Raw genomic sequence first — 26,690 nt, 5'->3', positions numbered from 1 at the left:
TCTATAACTGTAACACCTTAATGGACCAGTCACTGTAGAAAGATAACAGTATTTCCAAACTTAAGGTGTGACAAAATGATTTTCTAAATTTATTTGTGACACTGAGAGCATCCATTCGAACCATTCCAATTTTCAGTCAGTCACCTGTGGTTCCTGCAATTCCACAAAAAAATAGTATTTGATGACATCACTATACGCGAAATTTGCTATATCACATAATACCCTTTGCCATTAGTGAAATAAGAGTTTTCGCAAATTCTTGCTATCAGTGTTCCTAATACACTTATGAAAATTGTAAAACCTCTTCATAATCCCTTTAAAGCTATGAATAAAAAATTCTCTGATGCAACGCAAGATAGTAAAAGTGTAGCATTTGATCATTGCATTTTCTTCTTCAAGCACATTCAAATAATCAAATGTAAAGAGTTTTCAAAATTTTGGATTCATACAGATGATTTTGTTTCTATTGTAGAGTGGCAGAGTTAGTTGTTTGATGAAAGATTGTGATGCTATAACATGTAGCCATCCTAGACATGATATGTGTTGTTCCTATTGTGATCAATGTTATTTTGAAAATGTTTTATATAACAATGGAGAATCATTTCAACCAGATCAATGTAGATCATGTTATTGTCAGGTATGTCTAACTTTCATTATTATTCTCTGAAAATCTGAAAATTGTTACTCAATTTAATCTAACTCAATGTTACTCATTAGTCCTCAGACTAGCTTTTTTCAAGTGTTTATTGGTGTAATTTGAGTCCTCAGACTAGCTTTTTTCAAGTGTTTATTGGTGTAAGTTGAGTCCTCAGACTAGCTTTGTTCAAGTGTTTATTGGTGTAAGTTGAGTCCTCAGACTAGCTTTGTTCAAGTGTTTATTGGTGTAAGTTGAGTCCTCAGACTAGCTTTGTTCAAGTGTTTATTGGTGTAAGTTGAGTCCTCAGACTAGCTTTGTTCAAGTGTTTATTGGTGTAAGTTGAGTCCTCAGACTAGCTTTGTTCAAGTGTTTATGGGTGTAAGTTGAGTCCTCAGACTAGCTTTGTTCAAGTGTTTATTGGTGTAATTTGAGTCCTCAGACTAGCTTTGTTCAAGTGTTTATTGATGTAAGTTAAGTCCTCTGACTAGCTTTGTTCAAGTGTTTATTGGTGTAATTTGAGTCCTTAGACTAGCTTTGTTCAAGTGTTTATTGGTGTAAGTTGAGTCCTCAGACTAGCTTTGTTCAAGTGTTTATTGGTGTAAGTTGAGTCCTCAGACTAGCTTTGTTCAAGTGTTTAATGGTGTAAGTTGAGTCCTCAGACTAGCTTTGTTCAAGTGTTTATTGGTGTAAGTTGAGTCCTCAGACTAGCTTTGTTCAAGTGTTTATTGGTGTAAGTTGAGTCCTCAGACTAGCTTTGTTCAAGTGACTTACAGTTGGAAGAAATATCAGCCTTAAAATGCTAATTTTTGACTACTTTTTGTAATATGGGCATGTTGACATATAATTATCCATCATGGTTCAGCAAATTTTGGAAAAGAGGTCTCCCACACTGCTTAATAGAAGTCAAATATCATTTGAGTTGCACATGGGGCAATAGGAGTATGATACAAGACAGACTTTGTTACTCATTTTCTTCAGTCTAATAATTATATAAAATTTATATTTGCCTGTAATGAAAGTGGTACCATTTGTTTATCTTTTAAAAAGTTTTCAAGTATTATAAGATTATATCTGATAAATGATAATTATAGGATGGTAGTGTAACATGTGAAGAAGAGAGATGTTTAAGTCTACCATGTGTTATGACAGAAACTCTACCAGGATCTTGTTGTCCTGTCTGTAAAGGTAGATTAATTTATTATAATCAGTTTATGATACATGTATATCAAATATCATCTTTTGGGGCATTGCATTGCACATGCAAATTTACAGTATTCTAAGGGTTGACAGTTTTTCAAGGTTAGCACTAATGTCAAAATTACTCAGGCTTCAGCTCACAATGTTATACTCTTACCTATTATGTTATATTGAATAATCTTATTAGATATGAATGAATTTTGTTTTGTCAATTCCTCTAGGATGTACATATAAAGGTGTACAATATAATACTGGTACAACATGGATATTACCAGATAATCCATGTGTATCATGTACATGTCATGGTGGATTAGTAACTTGTATGGAATTAGAATGTTATGTACCATGTAATAATCCTATAACTCTACCTGGACAATGCTGTCCTGTTTGTCCTAGTAAGTTTATACATTATTTCTATCATGTCAGAAGGTGAGTTAAAGCTAAATTGGTCTTAAAGAGATATACATTTTGTATTCATTAAATTCCTTACTTCAACAACAGAATTTTAGTTCTAGCTACTGTTTAGAAAAAATCTGTTTATCTGCTTACTGAAAAGTCATTTTTTTTAGACACAGGTCACATTACGATTCTGTATTTATAACATTTAAAATTCATCACCTCATTTGTTAAAGTTTAATATCTTGATATCACTATTCCAGCCTGTGTATATAATGGTAAGACATATAATAATGGAGATAGTTTTAGTCCTAATGGTGATCCTTGTGATACATGTACTTGCCAGGTAGACATTTTGAATTTTTCATAGATATTCACATGGCACATTGCAATCGCGAAGATTAGTTTCTTTCGTATAAGTGCCAGGAATTTGTATGTGATAGAAATATATCATTTTAATGTGAATAGTCATGAAGTAGACTAATATTAATGAACATTGGTCATTTCTTCTGTTGTCTTTTTCCCTGTATTGTATATTAATATTGATGTGATTATTTTGCAGGGAGGCAATTTACAATGTAACCATGAATCCTGTCCTAACATAGCTAACTGTCCTCCTGAACAACTTGTACCTTCACAGACAGGAGAGTGCTGTCCAACTTGTGCTGGATGTAAGTATATTTTACATACATAATGGTATCAAAGATTAAAAAACTTAGTCACAATTTTTAATTAATCTATCCTCTTTGCAGTGATGTTAAGTAGATGACAAGCTAATATTCACCCTTAGCTAAAACAGATATTGCAGACTGTAGCTCTGAAACATCTTTTTACAAAAGAAATTTATAGTTGATGTCATTTCTAGAATTTGATCTGTGAATTCAAGTTAATGTTGTATTTTGTGCTGATTTATGATAATTACTATGTTTTCCAGTTGGAACTAATTGTACCAGTAGTGATCTAGGAATGAGGATAAATAAAACCTAGAACAGAGGATCCATGTTTTTATTGTGAATGTGCTAATGATTTCAACTGGATTTGTACTAAAGATGAATGTCCACCATTGCATTGTCCACCAAATGTCCAGTTACATCTGCCAGCCCAATGTTGTCCAGTTTGTCCAGGTAATAAACTATTTACAACTCCTGTGTATAAAAAGTAGAAATGTATTTTGAGGTTAAAGGGGTATTCTTGGTATACTGTATAATATTTATGTACTGACTATTTTCAGCATGTTTTGATAGTAAACAAGGTAGATATTATAATGGTGGTGAAAGTTGGATACCAGAAAACAAACCTTGTGAATCTTGTCAATGTTTGGTAGGTTGTTTGTTATCATGTCATTACATGTATATGTTTTTTTCCAACAGAAAGTAGATTAGGAAGTCAGAAAATTAATTATGATGGTCAACAAACTGTTCAGACCTAAAGATGTGCACATATCCAAAGTATTTACCACACTGGCAAAATTTCTGTCATTGCACACTTCTAAGCATGGCCATTTTCATTCGCCAAGGTGCAGATATGTAGGAGATAAAACAACTGTTACATTACATTTCATGTTGAGATCACATTTTTATTGTTGCTTTTAGGACAATTTGATCCAGTGTAGAACATTAGAATGTGCACCTATTGTTTGTGGTGTTAATGAACAGTTAATTAATTTACCTGGTACATGTTGTTCTGTTTGTCAACCATTAGAAATCAAACAATGTTATTATCTTGGTCGTCAATATCAGGTAATTTATTTGTCTATTTTTTTAATTTTGAGCTATTGATGGCTACACGTTCTGAGACATCTTGTTAACTCAATGTCTTTATGTAAAATTGGAATATCATCATGACTTGTTAGAAAAAATGAGCCCATTTCATAATCTTTTTTTTACAGAGGGCAATTTTTAGCTTGAATGTGGCATCTATACAAAACTTTATATCTGGATCATTTTAAAGTCATTATAAGACTCCTCTATATTATTTTAGAAACTTCACATGAAAATAATAAAGTTCAATTTACCAAAATGTATGAAGCTTTTTGTTCATTGTATACCTTCAATTATAAAGTAATGGATGGATCACCTAACTCTGGGTTCTCTAGTTCTCCAGTAGTGTAGTATTACTAGCAATGTTATTTTAAGTATCTGTAAAGCATTATCATTTATTATATTTGGCAACTGTAGGCTGGTGAAGAATGGAATGTAGATGAATGTACTAAATGTCAATGTTTAGGTGGGGAAGTTAATTGTAATAGTATAATCTGTAAACCAACTAATTGTAAAGCTAATGAAGTACCATCTTTAAAACCAGGAACTTGCTGTCCTGTTTGTGAACAACGTAAGTCAATTCCCCTACTTTATTAGCATTGAAATTCTTTCATACACTCATAATCTACAACAAAATATTACTAGACTTGTGTGTTAAAAGTTAAATTTTTATGAATATATTTTCCAGAGCCTGGTAGTTGTTTAGTATTCGGTGATCCTCATTACAGAACATTTGATGGTACCACGCTACATTTCCAGGGACAATGTAAATATATCATGGCTGCTGACTGTGAAACAGATACATTTAGGTAATTGAAGGGAACCTATATGTTGTAGATAAGCAAATACATGAAGTAGAACTGGAAATGGAGCGAATATTTGACCTTTTTTGGCAAACACTGTAATATATATTTGACCTTTTACCAATAAGAAAATTTAGGTCAGATTAAAAAATATGAAATGAAATGAATGGAGTTTTACATCCTACTCTTTTGCACCTAATTGGGCTAATGAAGACGGGAATCACCTTCAGTGTGCACTGAGGGAAAGTTTGCCATGACAGAAGCAGTTCCTTACTCTTAACTGTCGGCGATCTTTAAAAAGCGGGTCAAAAAAACCAAAAGTATTATCTCAACCTATGCCGGGATTGGACCTTGAGGTTAGAGAGCAAGTGTCTAACTCACTGAGTCAACGCAGCTTTAAAAAATAGAGTGTTGGCATACAAAAAATCACAAGAAATAGCAAACCTGATATTAATCTTGTATCAATTTATGTCAAATTTCAGTGTGGAGGTACAACATGATAATAGAGATGTCTATGGTGATGTTTCATGGGCTCAAAATTTTACAGTTCAAGTTTCTGGTTTTACTGTAGATTTATTACAGAAACATGCTGTACAGGTGAGTTAGGCCATAATGGAAGTGATTGCTTATCACATAATGAATAGTAACAAAGAAGTACTCATATTGGTGATGAAAAAAATGTAATATCCTCAAATCCATCAAATTTTCCAATGATATTTGCAGGTAAATGGTGAAAGAGTTAGTCTGCCCTATTTAAAGGAACCTTATATACAGATAGAGTTAAGTGGTAATACAGTATTATTGAATACTAATATAGGACTCAAGGTGAGTTATTTTATAATTACAATGGTAACAAGGTTGTCAATGTATTTAATTACAGCTAAAAAGTGATATTGAAACATTAAAACAGGTTCAGAAGTGTTTTTTATAAGAGGAGAAGAAAAGATTCAAAGATGTGTGATATTTTATGAGGTTGTGCAAATTATTGCTACTACACTGGCAAAATGTACTCTTTTTCATGAAGCATAGGAGACATAGCTCTTATTTCATTACATCTGATATTGTTATAATTTTAATTCATCCTGTGATACAGATAACATGGAATGGTGATAGTTATGCTGAAGTTAGTATACCTGGCACCTATAAAAGAAAACTTTGTGGTTTATGTGGTAATTTTAATGGTTTTCCACAAGATGATTTAAGAACTAGATTAGGACAAATAACTAATTCACCTGCATTGTTTGGTAATAGCTGGAAGGTGAGAATCAAACTAGATTATTGTTTTAAAAGGCATTAGCAGAAACTTTGGATGAGGAGATAATAGACATAAAAAGAGTTTTTTTTATATATAAATTAAATTGGCAAAGTCACAGAGAAATAAATAAAACCTATGTTAAATATTATTTCCTAGGCTAAAACACAATATAAAGATTCGTGTAAGGATGCTAAAGATATAGATCCTTGTATTAAAGCTGGATATAGAGTCAGGAAGGTAGCTACCACCAGATGTGCTGTTATAAAGGTTTGTAATACTAAGTTCTTTTCTTCTCCTAAGGTAAAGATTAATATTGGGTAACTTTTTAGTAATTCATGGGAACAATTTAATATTCAGTGATTATTTAAGTTTGGTTAAGTAATTATTATAAATGATTGTGTCTATTTTGTGATTTTAGAGTAATGTGTTCTCAAGATGTCACAGAGCCATATCACCAGAACCATTCTTTGCTTCCTGTGTATATGATATGTGTGTTTGTATGGATAATCCAGACTGCCTATGTGATATACTATCATCTTATGCACATGTTTGTGCTAAGGCTGGAGTCAAAGTTCAATGGAGAACCAATAATTTATGTGGTAATGTGCATTTACTTATTTAAACCATCCAAAACTCATCCACCACTGTAAACTTGCTAGTCCCAATTCAGCTTTTCAGCTGCTTGTATTTGATCAATTAGTATGGTCCCAAAAATATCATACAATATTTTTATATACAAAATTTATTTAATCACAGGGAACTTATTTGTTGTAATTGTGAATTTAAAGAAGTTTTATGTTACTTTCTCTTTCAGCCTTTGATTGTCCTGCTAACAGTGGGTTAGTTTTTGATGATTGTGGTCCAGCTTGCCCCAGAACTTGTGAGAATATGAATACACCATTAGGAAATGTTAGTGAAAATTGTTTTAAACCCTGTGTAGCAAGTTGTCAATGTGCTGCCAACCAAGTTTTAAATAATGGTAGATGTATCGACCCAAAAGATTGTCCAAAAATAAACACTAAATAGTCTGTATGTTTTTATAATTCTACCAGTGCCAAATTAATATTTTTATATCCTCCTACTGATGTTATTTTAATTGTTGTGCCAGAACGTAATTGTGCTTAGTCTACCTCATTATCATTTTAACATCATGATTGGTGCATCTGAAGTTTGTTATTGTCCAATACAAGAATACTCTTAGACGTCACTAGTGATCTAATAACAAGGTTGTGTTTTAGTATTATATTCATTATACTTTATATTTAGTGACGAGAACTCTACTAGGTTTTATATATTGTAATCTGTTGTAAGCTCATTTTGTATTTTTATACTATGTAATCAATTTATTCAATAAAATGTACCCAATAGTACCCTTCTAAGAGTTCTAATTAGAAGACCAGTTTCTGCGTTCGAGTCTTCAGTATATAATTTTGTATGATGTGATGGGTTCGGTTCTTATCTGAGTTTGCAAGTGAAATACATATTTGGCTAACTTCTAGTTGATGTTGCTGTAAATGAATATTGGAAATATATCACATGAAAGAGCATTTCCAAATGGTTTGCACAGTCTTGTCAAAGTATCCAAATGCTAACTACCAGGTACCAGTTAGTTTCTGCCCTCGCTTTAATAAACAGCTCTTTAAAACATAACATGATTTTATTTGATTGTAACAACATTTAGTAGATCTTCATTAACAAATATTGATTATATTTTACTTCTTTTTACAATTTCAAAAACCAACCTGTACATTTCAAAATAGTGAAAAGTTCTCTTTTTATTTTTTTATCAGGTGATAAGGCCAAATTTCAGCTGTGAAACACTTTTCAAAATTAAATTCTGACACTATTGATCAAAATTGTCCAGAGGAAGTTTAAATTAATACATTTGTGGAAATGAGTATAAACTAGACAACTGCAATATTTCTTAAAAATTGAACATGTAATAATAAACATTTGTAACCAATAATTTAATTTATTATTAGGTATATTGAGTAGGTCAGAATAATTTGTTACTTTTTATTTTACCCTTTTTTTTCAGTTTTTATTTTACTTGTGCTTTAAAACTTGTATTTTATCTACAAAAATAAGACACCATATTTTTAAGCTTAAAACAATGTGACTAGATTTTTACAAAACTAAACATTTTACAAATTAAAAACAAATTATAGACAGTTCAACAATAAAATAAATATAAATAACAACAGTTTAGTTCTTTAATGTGTTGTTTTATAATAAAGCTTTAATTTGTTTACTTTAGACCAGATGATGTGCAATACTTCAATTACTAAGTAAATCAAATTTCAATACTACTGCAAAAATTATAACATACATAGCCTTAAATTACTTCAAAATTGTTGTGCCATTTATACATATGAATAAAATGATTTAGAAATACTGGCAAATTAAAAAAAGATCATTAAGATCATCATCACCCATTCCCAACAAATATAAAAGCACTAGTGAGCAAACAAAATATAATAGATATCTAATATACTTAAAATGTAACTAGCCAATGATTCACTATACTCACTCAATCTCTACATAAAGATGAGTTACTAACTACTAGTTCTATATCTGATATCGCAGTAATCATGCACCACACTTGATTTTATTTTTGGAACATTACAAATAAATAACCCTAATACTTCATTGAGCATTCGTAATTCAATTCAAGGTTAAAGATTACACAATATCTTTGAATACCCTCAATAAACCAACCATGAACCCATCTTTTATTAAAATTCTAGAGTACAAGTTCATGTTCAAAACTCCAAGAATTCTACACAAGCAGTGGCAAAACTCTTACTGAACCTGAATATACGTAGATATTTAGATTGAACTATCATTTACATGTTAACACTTCATTTGCTAACTATCCTATATACCTGATAAAATAATCATACACTATCTAACAATATAGTACATTTAATATTGGACCAGCCAATAACATTAAAAATCATTCTATAGACCACAAGGGAACGATTTCAATATCATTTTTGGTTCTCTATGAGTCACAGGTTTCAACTATTTGATTCTAATTCATGATAAATAAACACTCAACAACAATAGGAAAATGATAATCAGTAAAAAATCTATTCTAAGGAAATCAGTTAGATTTTGGAAGAAATAACAATATCATAATATGATAGCAAAAAATTTGAGTGAGATATTTAAATGAAAAAATAATTTCTCTGATTATCACATGATATTAATAACAACCTTGAGTATAATTTTATCTTCACATATGCATTATATTTTATGCTCAAATGAGCTAAAGTTGGATGATGATGAATCCCTCACATAAACTGAGCAGTAAATCACATTATGATCACCTTACGCTGAACATGTCATTTAACTTTTAACAAGTAGAAATGTGAGAATGGTCATCAAAAAGATTTCTGATGTTTTAGGTATTATTTCAAAATCAAGGCTAGAATTTCCAGATTTTACAAGTCAAAAAGACCTTTTGAATAATTTATTCAATATTTTCAATTATTTCAGTTATATGTTATCCAACTTGCAATACTCTGAAGCACCATTCTCAGATATATTCCACATTAATTTCAAACAGCATCAAATAATTGCCACATTTTGTGGGCCATTTTTTTCAATGTTAAATTTATGAGTCTGAGCCATTTTCTTTAATTTAACATCTAATCAAATAAAAAATTTGTGTAGCTTAATATGAATTGAATTATATTATATATTTAAACCCTGTAAAACAGAGGATTCTAGAACAATATTAAACTCATTCAATGTTTCAATAATATGAACAAGAAATTTAGTTAACCTTGGATCACGTAAAAATGAATTAGCCTCATACATCTGACCTGTTACTGGGGTATTTACCATTAATGGTAACCATTTCTGTAAACAATGATCTCTGAAAACAAACAATCATAAGTAATACTTAATGAACCAATGTCATACAATTCCATCAGTAAAGATAGTGGACCACAGCCATATATGCCCACCACGGCATGCAGATGGTAAATATTCAAGATTTTGGAGCAAGGGCAATAACTCTGCTTCTAACGGTCGAAAATAGCTCAAATTCGAACTTAATCCTCGTTTTATGAATATGTATACACATACCAAACTACCAAATCTTGTTTTTAGAGCATTCACAAGCAAATGTTGACGGACGGAACAACGGACAGTGGTGCCAACAATATACGTCCACATAGAGAGAGGTGGGCGTATAAAAAGTCCTATATCATATTTGTCCAGTTAACACTATAATATGTATCATGGAAGTCAGTCTATGGACAAGATCCTTCACTATACTTTTATTTGAATGTATTTTAATGAAGAATGAAGTAATTTATAAATATAACTTACCTAACACCAACACAAATAAATATTTGAAATTTTCCATCTTTACCAATGGATTCTGTGGCATTGTTGATTTTATTGAGTAGATTACAGAATAACCAATAGCCAGCTCTAGCTACTTCTGTTAATGGACGTCTAGTTACACCACTTAATGTATTCTCAAAATATATCCTTACTTTCTCTGTAAAATTTTATATGTATTCAAAAAGAGTCCTAAAAGATTGATTTAACAACAATTTGCAACATATTGTAGTATCAATGATGTAAAAAAAAACTTACCAAGATAATCCCAAATAAACATTTTATTTCTAAACAAACGAGATGAACGGAAACCATATTGAAAAACTAAATCCATACAATGTACCAAACCACGATCACCACATAACAGGAATGTAAGACTTCCTCTCTGAGAGAAAAAAAATTGTAGCAGTAAGAGAGCTGAATGTCAAATTATATTTCTGAAAAGGGATATGGATGGCTGAAATTTAGCTGTATCAGAAAAATGTTGACAACTGTATCCCTGTTAAATATAAAACACTAGCTTCAGGCACACAGCTTAATATGATTTACATGATAAGTTGGTTTCAGGAAAAATATTAGCTCACCTCTTTCGCTGGTTTATAAAAATGTTTGACTAGATTATTGACTGAATGACCCAACATTTCTTGTATAGCTGGTGTATTTAAAGTACCTAGAAAAATATTACAAAATATCACAACCAACAGAATTTCAGTAGGTTAGCAATTATAGTTTAAAATACATATGATATATAGCTATAGACAAATGTTAAAATCTATGTTAAAGTCTGACCCACCTTTTCCTCCAAACAGCATTGCCTCAATTTTCTATCAATTGAAAATTAATGACTTTAATAACAATCATATGACATTTGACTAACAGCTACCGTTTAGTTTTCACTACCTTCGCCTATATTTAACCAAAAAAATTGTTGTGTCGTAACTATTACTTCATACAGGTGATGTCATTAAGGAGTCGATCAAAATAAAGAATGGATAAGTTTACCTGGATCAATCTGTTTTCTAGGTGTAGCAGGAGATCTGGGTGGAGTATGTACACCTGACAGTTCACCTACAATATATATCACAAATCACTATAGTAAATATTGAGATACATTTGACATGCATATATCTCTTTTTTCAAAAAGAAAGAATTATTTAAATTCTTCATGCCGAATGAAAACTGTAAAACATGTACATAAAAAATACTATTTAAAATGTTCTTGAATTCTATGTATGGTATTTTCAGTAAAGATAGTAAATTTAGATTTGAAGTACTGCCTAGAATAAGCCATTCATTCCTTTACCTTCAGTTTCTTTCTTATGAGGCATTAATTCTGCTACTAATAATCTTTCAATACTTCCATCATCTACACCTTTACCTAGCCATCTACCACAATTATACCTACAAATATCACATTGGGTGTCAGATATCTTAGTCAACTAAACCAAATTTCTTAATAACTTAACATAATAAACTTTGAGGCATTCTTAATATAAGGACAACTAGAGACATACTGGTAGTATATCAATACAATTCTTTGAATTTAGCCATGACTATAATTTTCAGATGACATAACGGTTAAATCGATGTGAAGACACCACTGTTACATCAATTGCTTATACATGTATTTAGAACATTTTCTACAACCATGCTCACTCTTAGAGAATCAGCTGCTGAATTTCTCAAAATCCTTTTCAAAGAGTTCACTCAACTGAACCAAAGTTGTGATATAAAATAAAGTATTACCTGTATGTATGTCCTGTGACTTCATTTCTTACTAGAACATATTCTACTAACCATTTAGCAGACATACCACTATTATCATGTCCTATACGTAACGTTGTTAATATACCTAAATTCTTGTGCTGAAAATATTAGATAATAATACTTAAAATATAACTTTAAACAACTCTATTTTTACTAATCCTTGGTTTTACTTATAAATCTACATTTTTTACCAATATTAACTTAAAAGGATATTGATTAAGTGCTTCCAAATTGTAGATGAAGGAATAATAGGTGCATTTCATAATTATTGGAAATTCTTAAAGAATAGATCAAACTTAACCTTTAAGAAGCTCCAATAAAAAATAGTTGCAATATACTGCCCTAAAAATTCCTATAACAATCAAACACTGACATTACAAATAAAGAAGAGAAAAGAAAAGAACTAATACTGACCTGAAAATTAAATTCTAAACAACCTCTAGGTATGTCTAAAACCCCTGATTCACCTAGTTGACCAGCTATACTAATCCAAGGATTAGCTGTTGTTGTAGCACAGCCAAATTTAGTACTAGGATAGATTAATACTTTATAGTTTATCACTACAATAAACAAAAATCATTCATCATTAATGCATCATTCAATAAAAATAACCATTTTTTCCTACCTCAAGCAATAAAAATTTATGGTAAAATAACTAAAGGCATATGATCATTTGTACATGATTTGAATTAGTCAGATACACTTAAAAACTCTGTTCAATCCATTTCCTTCAAACTTCAGCTAAATAGTTTAGAGACGTTTATGTTACAAGCTACAACTTACTGGTATTAACAAATGTATTGGTGAATGAAAAGAAATCAACAGCATTCAATGATAATAGATGATATAAAAACTGTTCTCTTTCATCTTCACATCGTAAAAATGCATATCTCTTATATAAACTCCTGTAATATACATAATATATAAACTTCTGTAATATACATAATATATAAACTTCTATAATATACATAATATATAAACTTCTATAATATACATAATATATAAACTTCTGTAATATACATAATATATAAACTTCTGTAATATACATAATATATAAACTTCTGTAATATACATAATATATAAACTTCTATAATATACATAATATATAAACTCCTGTAATATACATAATATATAAACTTCTATAATATACATAATATATAAACTTCTATAATATACATAATATATAAACTCCTGTAATATACATAATATATAAACTTCTGTAATATACATAATATATAAACTTCTGTAATATACATAATATATAAACTTCTGTAATATACATAATATATAAACTTCTATAATATACATAATATATAAACTCCTGTAATATACATAATATATAAACTCCTGTAATATACATAATATATAAACTCCTGTAATATACATAATATATAAACTTCTGTAATATACATAATATATAAACTTCTGTAATATACATAATATATAAACTTCTGTAATATACATAATATATAAACTTCTGTAATATACATAATATATAAACTTCTATAATATACATAATATATAAACTCCTGTAATATACATAATATATAAACTCCTGTAATATACATAATATATAAACTTCTGATATATACATAATATATAACCTTCTATAATATACATAATATATAAACTCCTGTAATATACATAATATATAAACTTCTGTAATATACATAATATATAAACTCCTGTAATATACATAATATATAAACTTCTATAATATACATAATATATAAACTCCCGTAATATACATAATATATAAACTTCTGTAATATACATAATATATAACCTTCTATAATATACATAATATATAAACTTCTATAATATACATAATATATAAACTTCTATAATATACATAATATATAAACTTCTATAATGTACATAATATATAAACTTCTATAATATACATAATATATAAACTTCTGTAATATACATAATATATAAACTTCTATAATATACATAATATATAAACTTCTATAATATACATAATATATAAACTTCTGTAATATACATAATATATAAATGTCTATAATATACATAATATATAAACTTTTATAATATACATAATATATAAATGTCTATAATATACAAAATATATAAACTTTGATAACATACATGAATAATACACATACAAAATATATTAACTCATAAAATATTCAAAGTATCTGAATTCTAATGTACAAAACATCTAAATATCAAAAATACAAATAACATCACTCCTATAATATAAATACTATAATTTACAATATACATCTTTTAACATACACATGATATTTAACTTTTCAAATATACAAAATATATAAGTCATTTCTGACATAACCCAGTTCTTCAGAATAAGATAGTTTGATTCCCAATATTGTTGTATGATATTTTTGAGAAATTCACTATCAAATTTATACAAAGCTGAACCACTAATTAGCTCTTCAGATATTACCAGATATTCTATGGTGTCCTTGTGCCAAAACAGTACCATAATACAGACAAGGAGTGAGGTTTTCCCTTCTTAGTACAATTCTGTAAGTATGTTTAGCTAGAAAATGAAGCACTTGATCGAATACTTATTTGCACAATTAAAACTACATATTGGAACATTCTCATCTCTGCAGGAACATTCTACACTTCACCTCTGACAAATGTGACTAGTAAGTAAAACTCACCTCAATAAATCTGCATCTGACAATAATTCTTTTAAATGTGATGATAATATTTTTTTCTCTAATGCTAGTCTTACCCAGGCTCTAGCGTAACCTACATCAGTTCTGATATCACCCATCTGTTGTACTTTCCTGTAATTTCACATTGTCATGTCAAAATTCAATTATGAATACCTTGTACGTTATGTATTTTGATAGTAAACTTTTATATCTTGCATATATTTGTAATAATAAAGATACGTCTTTGTACAAGGTTTATAATAATAATATTGAAGACGATTTAACATTGTATCAACTTTAAATCAAGACATATATAAATATGCACATATTCAACCACCATCTCTGACGTTTTTAAATTTCCAATACAGTATATGCAAGATATGAATTTGAAATAAAACAAAATATATCTCACTTCATATCATGAATAACAGATGATGGCATATTTTCTAGAACTGGTAATTCAATACGTCCTTGACTACTGCGTCTTCTATGTGTTTTGGTAGGTAATGTATTTGTATGAGGTTTATCATCTAGACCCACATTAGATAAATCTACAAAATATCATTTCATTAAAATGTATACCATTAAAAACATGCATCAAAATACAAGCTGTTATACTATATTACCAATATTGTATATTATATTAAATGCAGAACTCAAAAGCATTCAAAAATATCAAAATATAGTTATTAAGAATACTAAGTTCAACAATTCAATTTTCAGAAAAAAAAGCTCAAATTCAAAAAGACCATGAGACAGAATTCGTTAGCTTATTTTTTATGCATATACCAAAGAATCTAATATAATATATGTCGTGCATTTCAGGATTCTAATCTACTCTATACACTTTAAATAGGACAGTACATCACCACACTAGTTAAATATTAAGACAAACAGATTGTATTAGTTATATATATATATATATCAATTCATAGAGATAGTTTATATAGTAACATATACAAGGATATAAATTGTCAGGGAAAAATAGATATTTTTTAAGAACATTAGAACATAAACTCATAAATACACCCTTTACCAAATTTCTTCCCTTCTAAACTACCCAAAATTATAGAGTTTAGAATCAAAACAAATATACTGAGAAAAAAATATATCTTAAAAAGTAAACCATTGATTCCACTTAGAAGAGGAAAGAACAAAATAAACCAACTTCAAACTATACAGGCCACCAGCACAAAGGGACATGGATACCAGCTAACATTGTTCGAGGTCTGTTTAGCAAAGCCACAATATTGATAAAGACATAACCAGATGATTATAAAGTAAAGCCATTCAACATTATTTTTATCAAAATCATATGAATGGCATATTCAAAATGAAAAATAAGAAAATAAATACCAGTAGCAAGGTATTTTCTTAGAATGTAATAACGTGTGTAATTATTCTCACACAAACACCAAATAAAGCAACATAAAATAAACACTGCACACAGATAACATGATCTAATGTTGAAATATTGAAATACACAGTAAATAAAGAGAATGAATTGATGATAATGTTATTATGTTATAACATCTACAGTAGGGGGAAGGATATGTAGTAACCTTTTTCTTGTTTATTTTTGTAACGTTTTTGAAGTAAACACCAGGCCACAGCTGCATTAATTTTAGAAGAAAATAGAAAAAAAATTGAAAATAGTAAAAAAATATTAGTATTAATCAATATAGAAAGACTACAGTCAAACATTGGTCAGTGGGTAAATTCTAGTCTGTAGCACAAGTTGCTAGTTAGTAATAGTACTGTATCCTAGGTTTACATGGATTTTATCTTCTTTCATTTGATTCATGTAGTTTGTATTACATAAATCACAGAATCATCAATTATACAAAACTTTCAATCAAATACATTGATATACATGTGTACAAGTTGGCTAAGATTTGATACAAATGATAATTTTACCATTGAGACATTTGGCTTATCAAGTTTAAACCTCTTAGATATTTTTTGTGTTTATTTAATCTTTCAACAAAGAATTTTGAACATTGTTATATTTCTGATTGAAAGTTATGTTACACAAAAATCACATGATCACAAATACATTTTGAAATAAATCCATGTAAACAAACACTAGACTGGGATTACATTACAAAATAGAGGGAAATCACCTTTGTTACCATGCTCATTGTTGACTTATACTTACTAGTTAGGGAAAATGATCTCCCTAATATAGTTATAGACCCTTCCAATAATGAGCCCATATCTAACAGACTATGGCGTTTCACTAGACCTTATAGAGATAGGGTAAATATTTATCAATATAAAGCATGACTTTAATACATTTTAATCTAAAAGGCTGCTTGTGGCATGTAATATAAGATAGGCTAATTAATATTAAGCCAATATGAAAAAATCAATGAAAGTATTAAAACCCTTTAGAATGTAAATAAGAATCCAAAAATCACACTTGTACTATACTCAAACAAAAAATGTTTTACTTTATATCAAAGGTATCTATAGTGACATGTTAAATCAAATTAACAGCCTGTCTGAGATATACAATGCAGCATGACTAGACTGACCAGGGCCAGGTCCATCACATACAAGTTATGTAGCACTGGGAAGACTACAGGACAGGATTTATTCCAAGGACCCAAGACCAATTTGTGAAGATTAGATAGAGTTTTATAAAAAAGATAGCTAGCCAGGCAAAGTAATATATGCCCACTGACAGCTTTGATTTTAAATAAAAAATATTTGGCAGTACAGTAACAATTACCAGTATGAAATATTCAATTTTCAGACAACTTTTTGAGGCAATACTGAATAATGTTACCAAGTTTCATCAAAATCTGTCAAGAATTGAACCTTCCTGAACGCGTTTTTAAGAACAGGGGCAATAATACTTTTCGATTTTTATACGCCCACATCTCTCTATTGTCGGCACCCCTAAAAACTAGATTTTTTAATGGAATCAAATGCAATTCGGTATATGCATACATATTCATAAAACGAAGATCAAGTTTGAGCGTTTACGAGCGTTTTAAGAACAAGGGCAACAACTCATACTAAATATTCTTCGATTTTTCTGATTTCCAATAGGGTTCAACCTTGGGTGATTACAAACAACCATACACAGTTTCGTCGAAATCAATCAAAGTATTGCGCCTTTTAGAGTGTTAATGAGCAATTGTGGACGGCCAGACCGACAATTTACGCTCCCCATTTCATGTGATGGTACCAAAAATTGATGAAATATCCAAGCATATTCAGTCAAAAAGTATGATTTATATGGACACCTGATGTAAATATTCCGCATTTTAGAGTCTAGATTCATTAATGTGCATGAATGGTGCTATATATACATTGCAGTATGATTCTTTTCCCACAATATAAATAACAAATCGCTATTTTATACAGAATGAATGAATATAAAAAAGAATAAATGCAATACCTGGCGTTACTTTACTAGGGTCTATAGTTTCACCTGTTTCATTACACTCCTCTATTTCTAGATAACTCAATAAATGAGACCATAATGCTGATTTCCCCTGGAAAAATCCAAAGTTTCAATTAAAAATTTCACTAGTTCCAAAACAATTCACAAATAATTGAGCCCTCACACTATCTGTATGCTGAAATACATGAGACCAGTACATGTATATATGTGTTCTTATACAGAATTATATAAAAGAATAAGAACCTTTTTAGTTTGAAGACCATGACTCCATATTCTCTCTAACAGATCACACAGACCAGCTATTAATGTATTCTCTTCTACACCAGTAATAGTTAATTCACCATGTCCTAGTTCTACAGCTTCACGTCCCATCTTAACAACCAACATCTTCTTAGTCTAAATATACAAATATATATATATTGGTACTGACAACTCTTTTATAACTATTTTATGCAAGAAAATTGTCATTTTTCATAAAATTGCTTTGAACCATATTACATAGTACCTCATTTCTATGAAATTCTCAAACAGAAATTCTAATAGGAGCAATAAACTTTTTGAGAAAATCATTCGTTTTTCCTCTCAGTATTATTCCTTGTAATGAAATAACTAAAACTTTGTATGTTGGGTAAAAAGACAATCATCAATACAATATACCTTAGTTTTACATTCCTTTAGCAATGTTTCCACAAATTTCCAGTTAGTTTGAACCATACCAGCAGCTGACATTTCTGATAATTTCGGCTGTCTGTTTTTAGTTCTAGCCTCTTGTATGTATCTCTAAATGAATAAAATACATATTTCAGATTCAGATATCTGATCATCTATACCATTGTTTCTATTTCATTAAATATTAGATACTGTTATAATAACTACCTATTAATTTGTATATTCTGACTAAAACAAATAAAAATGAATATAAGTTTAGAAATTACATTCACACAGTAGGTTTTAGTTGTTAAAACCATTTTAAAAATTCTTGTTGAAAATGAGATCTGCTTCAAGCTTATCACAGACAGAATCTGTGAACAACTAATTTATTTTTTTAAAGTAAAAGGCAACTGGATGTATCTTGGAATCACATATTTTTGTCAAAATGTGCACATCTATGAATGCTCATATCTAGGTATTCAGGTGTAAATTTCTAGATTTAATTGTTTAAGAAAAAAAACTTCAATTTCTATCAAATATGCCAATATGCCAGAAATGTATTGTCTGGACTTTTTCTGAAAATTAAAAATTCAGACAAAATGTTTTTTTTAATAAAGTATTTAAAGTACCCTTAAGTTTTATGATAAACTTATTTTCGAACTCTACTCAGCATACAATCTAATGCTGTATAAGGACATTATACCAATGCACTATCCTGCTTTCCTTTAAAATTGAAACTTAAATTTTATATATCCTGTTGATAATATTATAATGTATAATGTATAATACTTATGAATGAAAAGTTAGAAGTAGATACTACAAGTAGAAACTAATAGTCTACAATCATGCCACAGAAAGGGATCACCAAAAAGTTGAAAGTATTTGTAATTTTTGTTAAAATATGTGACCGATTCTTAATATTAACATAAAGAACTGATAATTTGATCAAATTATATTTCCTGCATTATTTCATGTTTAAACAGCGTAATACTATATTGTGATGAAGTTAAGAAGGCATTAGACAACATTAAAAGATACAAAAAGTTACATGAATTGAAGATTAAGAGTTGAACATTTTTGACCATATAAAAACCCTCTTTGTTAATGTTTGTTAACTTATACCATTTTCATATTCTTTAACAGTACTAACAGCCAAGTTTTACATATTGATATCAATTGAAATAATTTTACAAAGAAAAACGACATTACATCCATGAATGCTGCTTACTTTAAAGAATAGCTTAGAATGACGCTCTAACATATTCACTGGAAAGAGTAGTTAACACCAGTAGCTGTTTGGCTCTGAATTGTCGGTGTACAAGGTAATGTCAAAAAGGTAAGAGTCATCAACATTGAATGAGTAAAACAAGCACTTGGCAATACTATTGAGACTATCTGAATACTAATAGATTGTCCTGCTGTAAAAATCACAATTAATTATTGGGTGTGACAGTATCTTTTGGTAAAGAGATGCTTTTTTGTATGGCTAATCTATCTTCTCAAGGTTTAAAACTAATCGACATTACCCTGTATACCTTTTCAAAAGGTTTGGTGACCATGCAGTTGAATTTTACATTTTGCACTATGAAAAATTACATTTTAACAGTAATTGAAGAGACACCATTTGTAATGTTAAAAATTGATAGTAAATACATGAGAGAATATACATAGAGAAAGAGTGGTGTAAAATATAAATAAAGTGATGGGTTATAAAGGTTAAAAAGGAAAGTTTTTAGAGGGTTAGGTACTCACTAGCCACTGTTTGGCATGTTTCTCAACTAGAACAAACTTTAGAACAAAATAACTTGATATTAGACAGTTGTAGTTAAAACTAATATATTAGAAGTCTAAGAATAGAGACATACTTCATATCAATATTAACCATAACCCTTTGAATATTGGCAGCTAGTGCTACTTAAGGATGAGCACAATACTCTCTGTTCAAAGGGTTAATAAGAATTTTGGATCTTTAGACATTATAAATTTTTATTTAAATTCCAAGAATATGAAATATGTCTGTTTATTCTAGACAAAAAATATTCAAATTAACAAAATGCAAAAATAATTCATGCTCTGAAAATGTGCAATCCATAATATATTTCTTTCCAATTTACATGCTTAAAGAGTATTCAAATTAATCTTAACTTTGAAAATAAATAAGGGGGTAAAATGTTTCTTAGAATTTCGGGTAATGATGTTGCTCCCCCAAGAAATGTTACCAGTGATAGGGATTTAGGATAAAGAAAATCATAAAAAACAAATATACCTCTCTTTGATCAGAGTTTAATTGTAGATGTTCAGCATGTTGAAGTACCCTGTCTTTTCTACGCCATTTAGCATTTTCTCTGGTTTTTGATCTGGAAATTAAAAAAAAAAAAACAGTTCTTGTATTAGGTATTTGTTTTAGTCCTAGTTGTTTCGTTAAAACAAGTTCAAAAAGGTTAAGTATAGGGTATAAAAAAAGTTTTTCTACATATGTATCTGAACATTTACAGATTCTTTTTCATTTCAGATTTCCTGACATACATCTGTAGTTCCTGAAAGTGCCACAGAAAGTTCCGCAAATTCTAGAAAAATTCGACTAAGGCTTGACATTGCAAGTGTTTTTCCCCAAATTATAGAGACCATAGACAAGATGAACAGTAACAATAGAAGCTATAGGTGCCCCTGATACTGGAGCATCTTTATAGTCCTTAAAAGTTCAAATTTCAATTTCTAGGGTGTGATAATATACAAAACATGTATCGACATAGCCATTAACTTACTTATTAGCAATAATTTCAGTATTCAAAAACACTTTATTTAATACTGGAAAGAAACCAGGTTTGATATCAGATTGTGTAAGATCACTGGATAATTCTTGTGGTTTCACGGACGTATGATCTATAAAAGTAGCTCTCTTTTCAGGAAATACCTCTAAAATAACAAATAATTTACATTTAATGACAATATTCCAATCTTAAAACCTGAAATCAACAAAAATAAATGTTAATAACAAGAACACATTGTAATATTTTGATTGAGAATGATAAGTCAAAAGTAACACAATTAACTTGTTAGTGTAGGCTTCTTGTTCAGAATAGATTGATTCATTGTATCCTGAATTGGTCAAAATTTTATCAAGCTTACATACGTGCAACAATGTCACTAGGGTATAAACCCTATCATGTTTCTATATGCATTTGTTTTTAAGAATGTTTCTTTACCTGTATCAGTAATTGTTGTACATACACTGTAGGTTGGTGTTCTAACTTCACCTAATACATCATTTACATTTCTGATCCGAGCCTCAAATACACCTAAATATGGATCAGTTTCTTCCCATTGTGATACAATCTTATTATCTACTAATGTTGCAAACATCTGAGTTTCTATGAATGGAGATAAAAATGGTAGATCTCCTTCAGGTTGATCACTCAGAAATGAAGCTTTATCAAAATTTTGCATTGTTTCACGATTGTTTATCCATGATTCTAGATCATGTGATGGTTGAATCACAAAAGACTCATAGCTACTGAACATATGAACAAATCTATTCATAAAGATTTCACGTATAGCACTGTTAAATTTGAGATCATTGACTTCAGAGACAGGCATTCTATCTACATCTTTTTTATTTTCTTCTATAGGTTTATCTGCATCCATACATTTCTCTTCTCCACTCATTTCCCCATAACCTTCCCACACACCAGTCTTCTTAGCTATAGATGATATCTTCTTCCATGCTTCACTTTGTTGTAACATCTCCATACGTTTTGGTGAATTAGGCCAGCTACCAGTACCTACTGTAGACTCAGTAGAAGATATATTTTTACTGACAGTATTTCTTAATGGTGAACTTGTTATAGTAGTACCACTTTTAATTGGTGGTGTAAAAATATCTTGATAAATATTCAACAATTGGAGTAATTCTTCTTTCAATTCATCATGATGGGGAAAGAATGGTAAATCTTCAGGTACTTCTACTGAATTATTATCAACATCAACAAAACACATGTTGGCCTGTAATTATATAGAATAACATTAATTGTGCACAAGCTTTACAAAAAACATAAATTGCGTCTAAATGTTGTTTACCGGTCTTCAACAATATCAATATTGTCAGGTCAAGTTTGATTTTTCCATTTATGTTAGTATGAAGAGCAATACTAATTTTATAATTTGGTTATAAATATTCTTAAAAGTAAATAATTTTCAAAGGTATTTCAATAACTGTCTTAGGTGTGGATTATCAATTTTGACATGGTAGAAAATAAATAGCTAATACACAAAGTACTGAACCAGACATGGTTGGATTCTTCTATTTGCTATTCAATCTACCATTCAGCATCATTTGCTGAGCTTGTATCAAGTCTATTCTAAACCTATACAACACATCCTTAAGACAAGGATACAATTTTTTCAAAATACGCCATTTTAACACATAAGAAAATCATTAACAGCAGCTTAAATTTTTTATAGTAATTTGACATTAATTCATTTTTTCTATGGAATGGAAAGATATCAATTTACTTGGTCTGTAACATACTCATACAAATAACATCTTACCTCACTTACTAATTCAGGACGTTCATCATTACTTCTATGTAAACCCATAATAAATGGTACGGGAGCATCCAGAAAGTGTTGTAATGATGCCGGTAATATTGGTACATATACATGTTGCCATGTAAAGGGAAATATTAAACAACCGACACCTTCAGCTATTAACATTAATTTTTGGTAATCTAGGGAACAAATAGTATAGTTTTATTTCTATGGTCATCATTTCCAAAGTAAGCAATTAAATTTCAGATACAGACACAATTTTACATAATCTAGTTTTCAAATACTGGAAAGCAAAATATCTCAATCAACTAAAGTCACCATTAGGTTTCAATCCTATTGCATTTAAAAAGTTTACAAAATCAAACTGAAATGAATTATTCAAGATCTTCTAATTTTTATGAGATAGAGACTAAATCTTACCTGCTGAATAGAGTAATACTTGATGTTCCATAAGTACACTTACAAATATCAACAGTAAATTATCTATACCTAATAATTTACAAAGCTCCCATAGTGAGAAATCAAACAGTGGTAGTTCACCCATACCTGTAAAGTAGAATATAAAATGTAACATATTTTAACTTAACAACGATCTCTTTCACAACTGAAAGTGATGTTTGTGTTCGAGTTATCTTATTGATCAATCACAAATATCGATGTAAAATTTAGATTCATCATTCAATCAGATTGTAAAATAACTTGATATTGTCTAAGTCTGGATAAAACAGGTGTCAAGTATATATTTAATTTACCATTAATATTAGGTGAATGAGCTTCAATATAGCTCTTAAATCATTTTCAGCACTCATGGAAGGAAAAGTAAGCTGAGAATTAATTAAATCACTTCAAAAACATACAGTTCTGCTTGTTATTTTCTTTATATTACAAAATGACAATGATCATTCCTTGTCCATCTATCCATGACACTTTTTGAGAGGTTCCAAGCCTTCATGAAAGTGTACTAGAGTTTGGTAACTAAGCTCAAAATATCAATATCCACTTACTAGGTCTCTGACAGAATATTGGTGACATTACACCATAAAACTTTAAACTTCTTCCAGGTGGTGGCATTGGTACATCATATAAGATATTATAAATATAACTCTCTAATGGTAAACTAGCTCGTGAAGGTTTATTCACGGCTTCATGTAGTTGTTTTAAAAACTTCTTACAAGATTTAACAAAAGGCAATTGAAGTATGAGACAGATACATTTTGTTACATACAATTTATCTTTGTGAATATCAAAAACTCGTGATTTCTCTTTACTTGGAATTATTTTCTTCATCAATATGGGACTATCAGGAGAGTAGATCTCAGGAAATTGAGGTTTTAATGCAGGACTATGTTGAGCCTGATGCATTGCATGTAATGTTTGCATTGCTGCACATATTTGTTTATTAGTGACCTCTTCATAAAACACATAAGCTGCTCCAAATATTCTTGATCCATCTTCTTTTGTAATTATAAAAGAATGAAACTTAGGGTTGCGTGAATCCCTTTGAGTTCGAAACTGAAGACCTTTGGGTAAACATAGCTGAAACAAACATACATAAGCATTAGTGACCAAGGAAGTAAGTTTCAATTCCTTCGATCTTGCTTCTTATTTGGTCACTTTGATTCATGAAATGCACAATGATTTACTTATGGTACTACTACTTCATTAAGCAAAGGAAAGACACAGAAAGACAAAAAATTTGACTTAAAGTAGAAAAAGGAAAGAGTAGCACCCAATTCTCTTGCTAAGTTATAGCATTAAAAGAAAATGTAATAAATGTAATTTTCATAAAAGATGTTAACATTATGTACAATTAAGAGGTAATAGTGTGTACAATGCTGATACTAGTTAATATCAAACTTGACAGAGTGTATAACATTGCTAAACAAACCTACCATGCCCACAGCCTCTTTGTCGAATGGATTCCATGATACTGTTTCTGGAAAATGAGCTAGGACTTTGGACTTGTAAGACCTGGCTAAAGGCTCAATATGATGGCTTTCTCCTATAAATCAAACAGTATTATAAGTACTCTTTATTCAGTAATAATAGCTCGGCATTAAACTGTGAACAAACATAATGTTTATGGTATACATATATGTCGTAAGCTTTCTAGAAGTCATTAGGAAGTTCAAATAAATTTCAAACCAAAACGGATTACAATCAATTTCTTAGTCTGGATTGGACAAGCCCAAAAACTTTTAGAAACCTGCAAACAAGGTCTACCACAGATTAACTAAAAACGTTCCTTTTTTTCTGGAAATTGATGAATTGACAAAAGAAAAAGTCAATTTTTATGAAAATATCTTAGCTTTAAAGATAACTTAAAATGCCAAATATGAGCTCAAACTCAGGTAAATATTCACATCATTAGGTGGGTTATACTTGTTGTATAGGACTATTCTAGACTAAATATTTTTATTTAATATAAAATGTTTCTATCCAATGGATGTAGCTTACCAGACCAAGTCCAAAAATAATATATAAAGTAAAAAGTAAGTTGTAATAACAAGTCATTACAATATTTATACTATTATCAGTATGATTCAGTCAGATGCCAGCAGGAAACAATTCATTTTTAGAGAAAAGACAATGCAAAATAAGACCAGATACCGGGTACTATTATAGAATCAGTGAGGGCTACTGTCCATGTATGTGGGCTACATGATTGGCTAATGTCACTGAAAAGATTTCATACACAAAAATAGGCCCTTGTCATATAAAACAGTCGGTGAGTAGGATAGGCCTATTAAGAACTACAAGTTTAGTATGCTTATCTTAATTGTTTTAAAAAAAACAAGTAACTTGTCCATTAAATCTTAGACACACACATAGATACCAACATAGAAATTCGTTTGATATCTTTATAAATGAATGCAAAACTCTTTTTAAATGACATAAAAGACGATGTCACTGTCAAAGTAGATCCAGGAGTCAAATGACAGTGACACTAAACTGACAGATAAACAAATGTCAACAAACCTCCAGCAAGTCGATCTGGTTCCAATCCAGACGAAACATCCAGTCCACAAACTACAAAATAATCTGCGAATCTACTCGCAGCAACGTTCAGTGTCATCTTTAAAATGTTAGGTCATTTTTACTTCGTCAGAAGAAAGATATAACATCATTTTGACTGGTTATTTTTAACTACGATCTATCTCATTTGTCGTCCATATTTCCTCTTTTCTTCTTATTTCTCACCACCAGATGTCACCGTAAATCCTGACGCAATCAAGGGAGATAATTTGTAAACA

At 29.7% G+C, this 26,690-nt stretch overlaps 2 protein-coding genes across 2 annotated transcripts; one reads left to right on the top strand and one right to left on the bottom strand.

The window, feature by feature from the left end:
* Positions 1–5,895: 5,895 nt before the first annotated feature.
* LOTGIDRAFT_86569 (hypothetical protein) lies at positions 5,896–7,059 on the top strand (the record flags this gene model as incomplete). Its single annotated transcript, XM_009057661.1, has 4 exons — positions 5,896–6,073; positions 6,224–6,315; positions 6,467–6,647; positions 6,863–7,059. Coding segments are annotated over 4 exons (648 nt in total), but the record flags the coding sequence as incomplete, so codon positions are not given.
* Positions 7,060–9,747: 2,688 nt separating this feature from the next.
* On the bottom strand, positions 9,748–26,512 carry LOTGIDRAFT_232739 (hypothetical protein; the record flags this gene model as incomplete). The annotated part of the gene is made up of 22 exons (XM_009057764.1): positions 9,748–9,931; positions 10,390–10,541; positions 10,628–10,789; positions 10,989–11,074; positions 11,407–11,472; positions 11,708–11,805; positions 12,151–12,269; positions 12,586–12,731; positions 12,955–13,076; positions 14,826–14,954; positions 18,279–18,328; positions 18,481–18,633; positions 18,895–19,017; positions 21,155–21,245; positions 21,654–21,804; positions 22,095–22,632; positions 22,708–22,890; positions 23,446–23,615; positions 23,857–23,982; positions 24,441–24,972; positions 25,329–25,438; positions 26,416–26,512. The coding sequence occupies 22 exons, from the start codon at positions 26,510–26,512 to the stop codon at positions 9,748–9,750; spliced, it is 3,588 nt and encodes a 1,195-aa protein (XP_009056012.1).
* Positions 26,513–26,690: the final 178 nt, after the last annotated feature.

The sequence above is a fragment of the Lottia gigantea genome, assembly GCF_000327385.1.
Source record: "Lottia gigantea unplaced genomic scaffold LOTGIsca_31, whole genome shotgun sequence".
NCBI classification, from domain to species: domain Eukaryota; kingdom Metazoa; phylum Mollusca; class Gastropoda; family Lottiidae; genus Lottia; species Lottia gigantea.
Note: the sequence above shows the minus strand (reverse complement) of the source record. Positions and strands in the feature narration are given on the sequence as shown.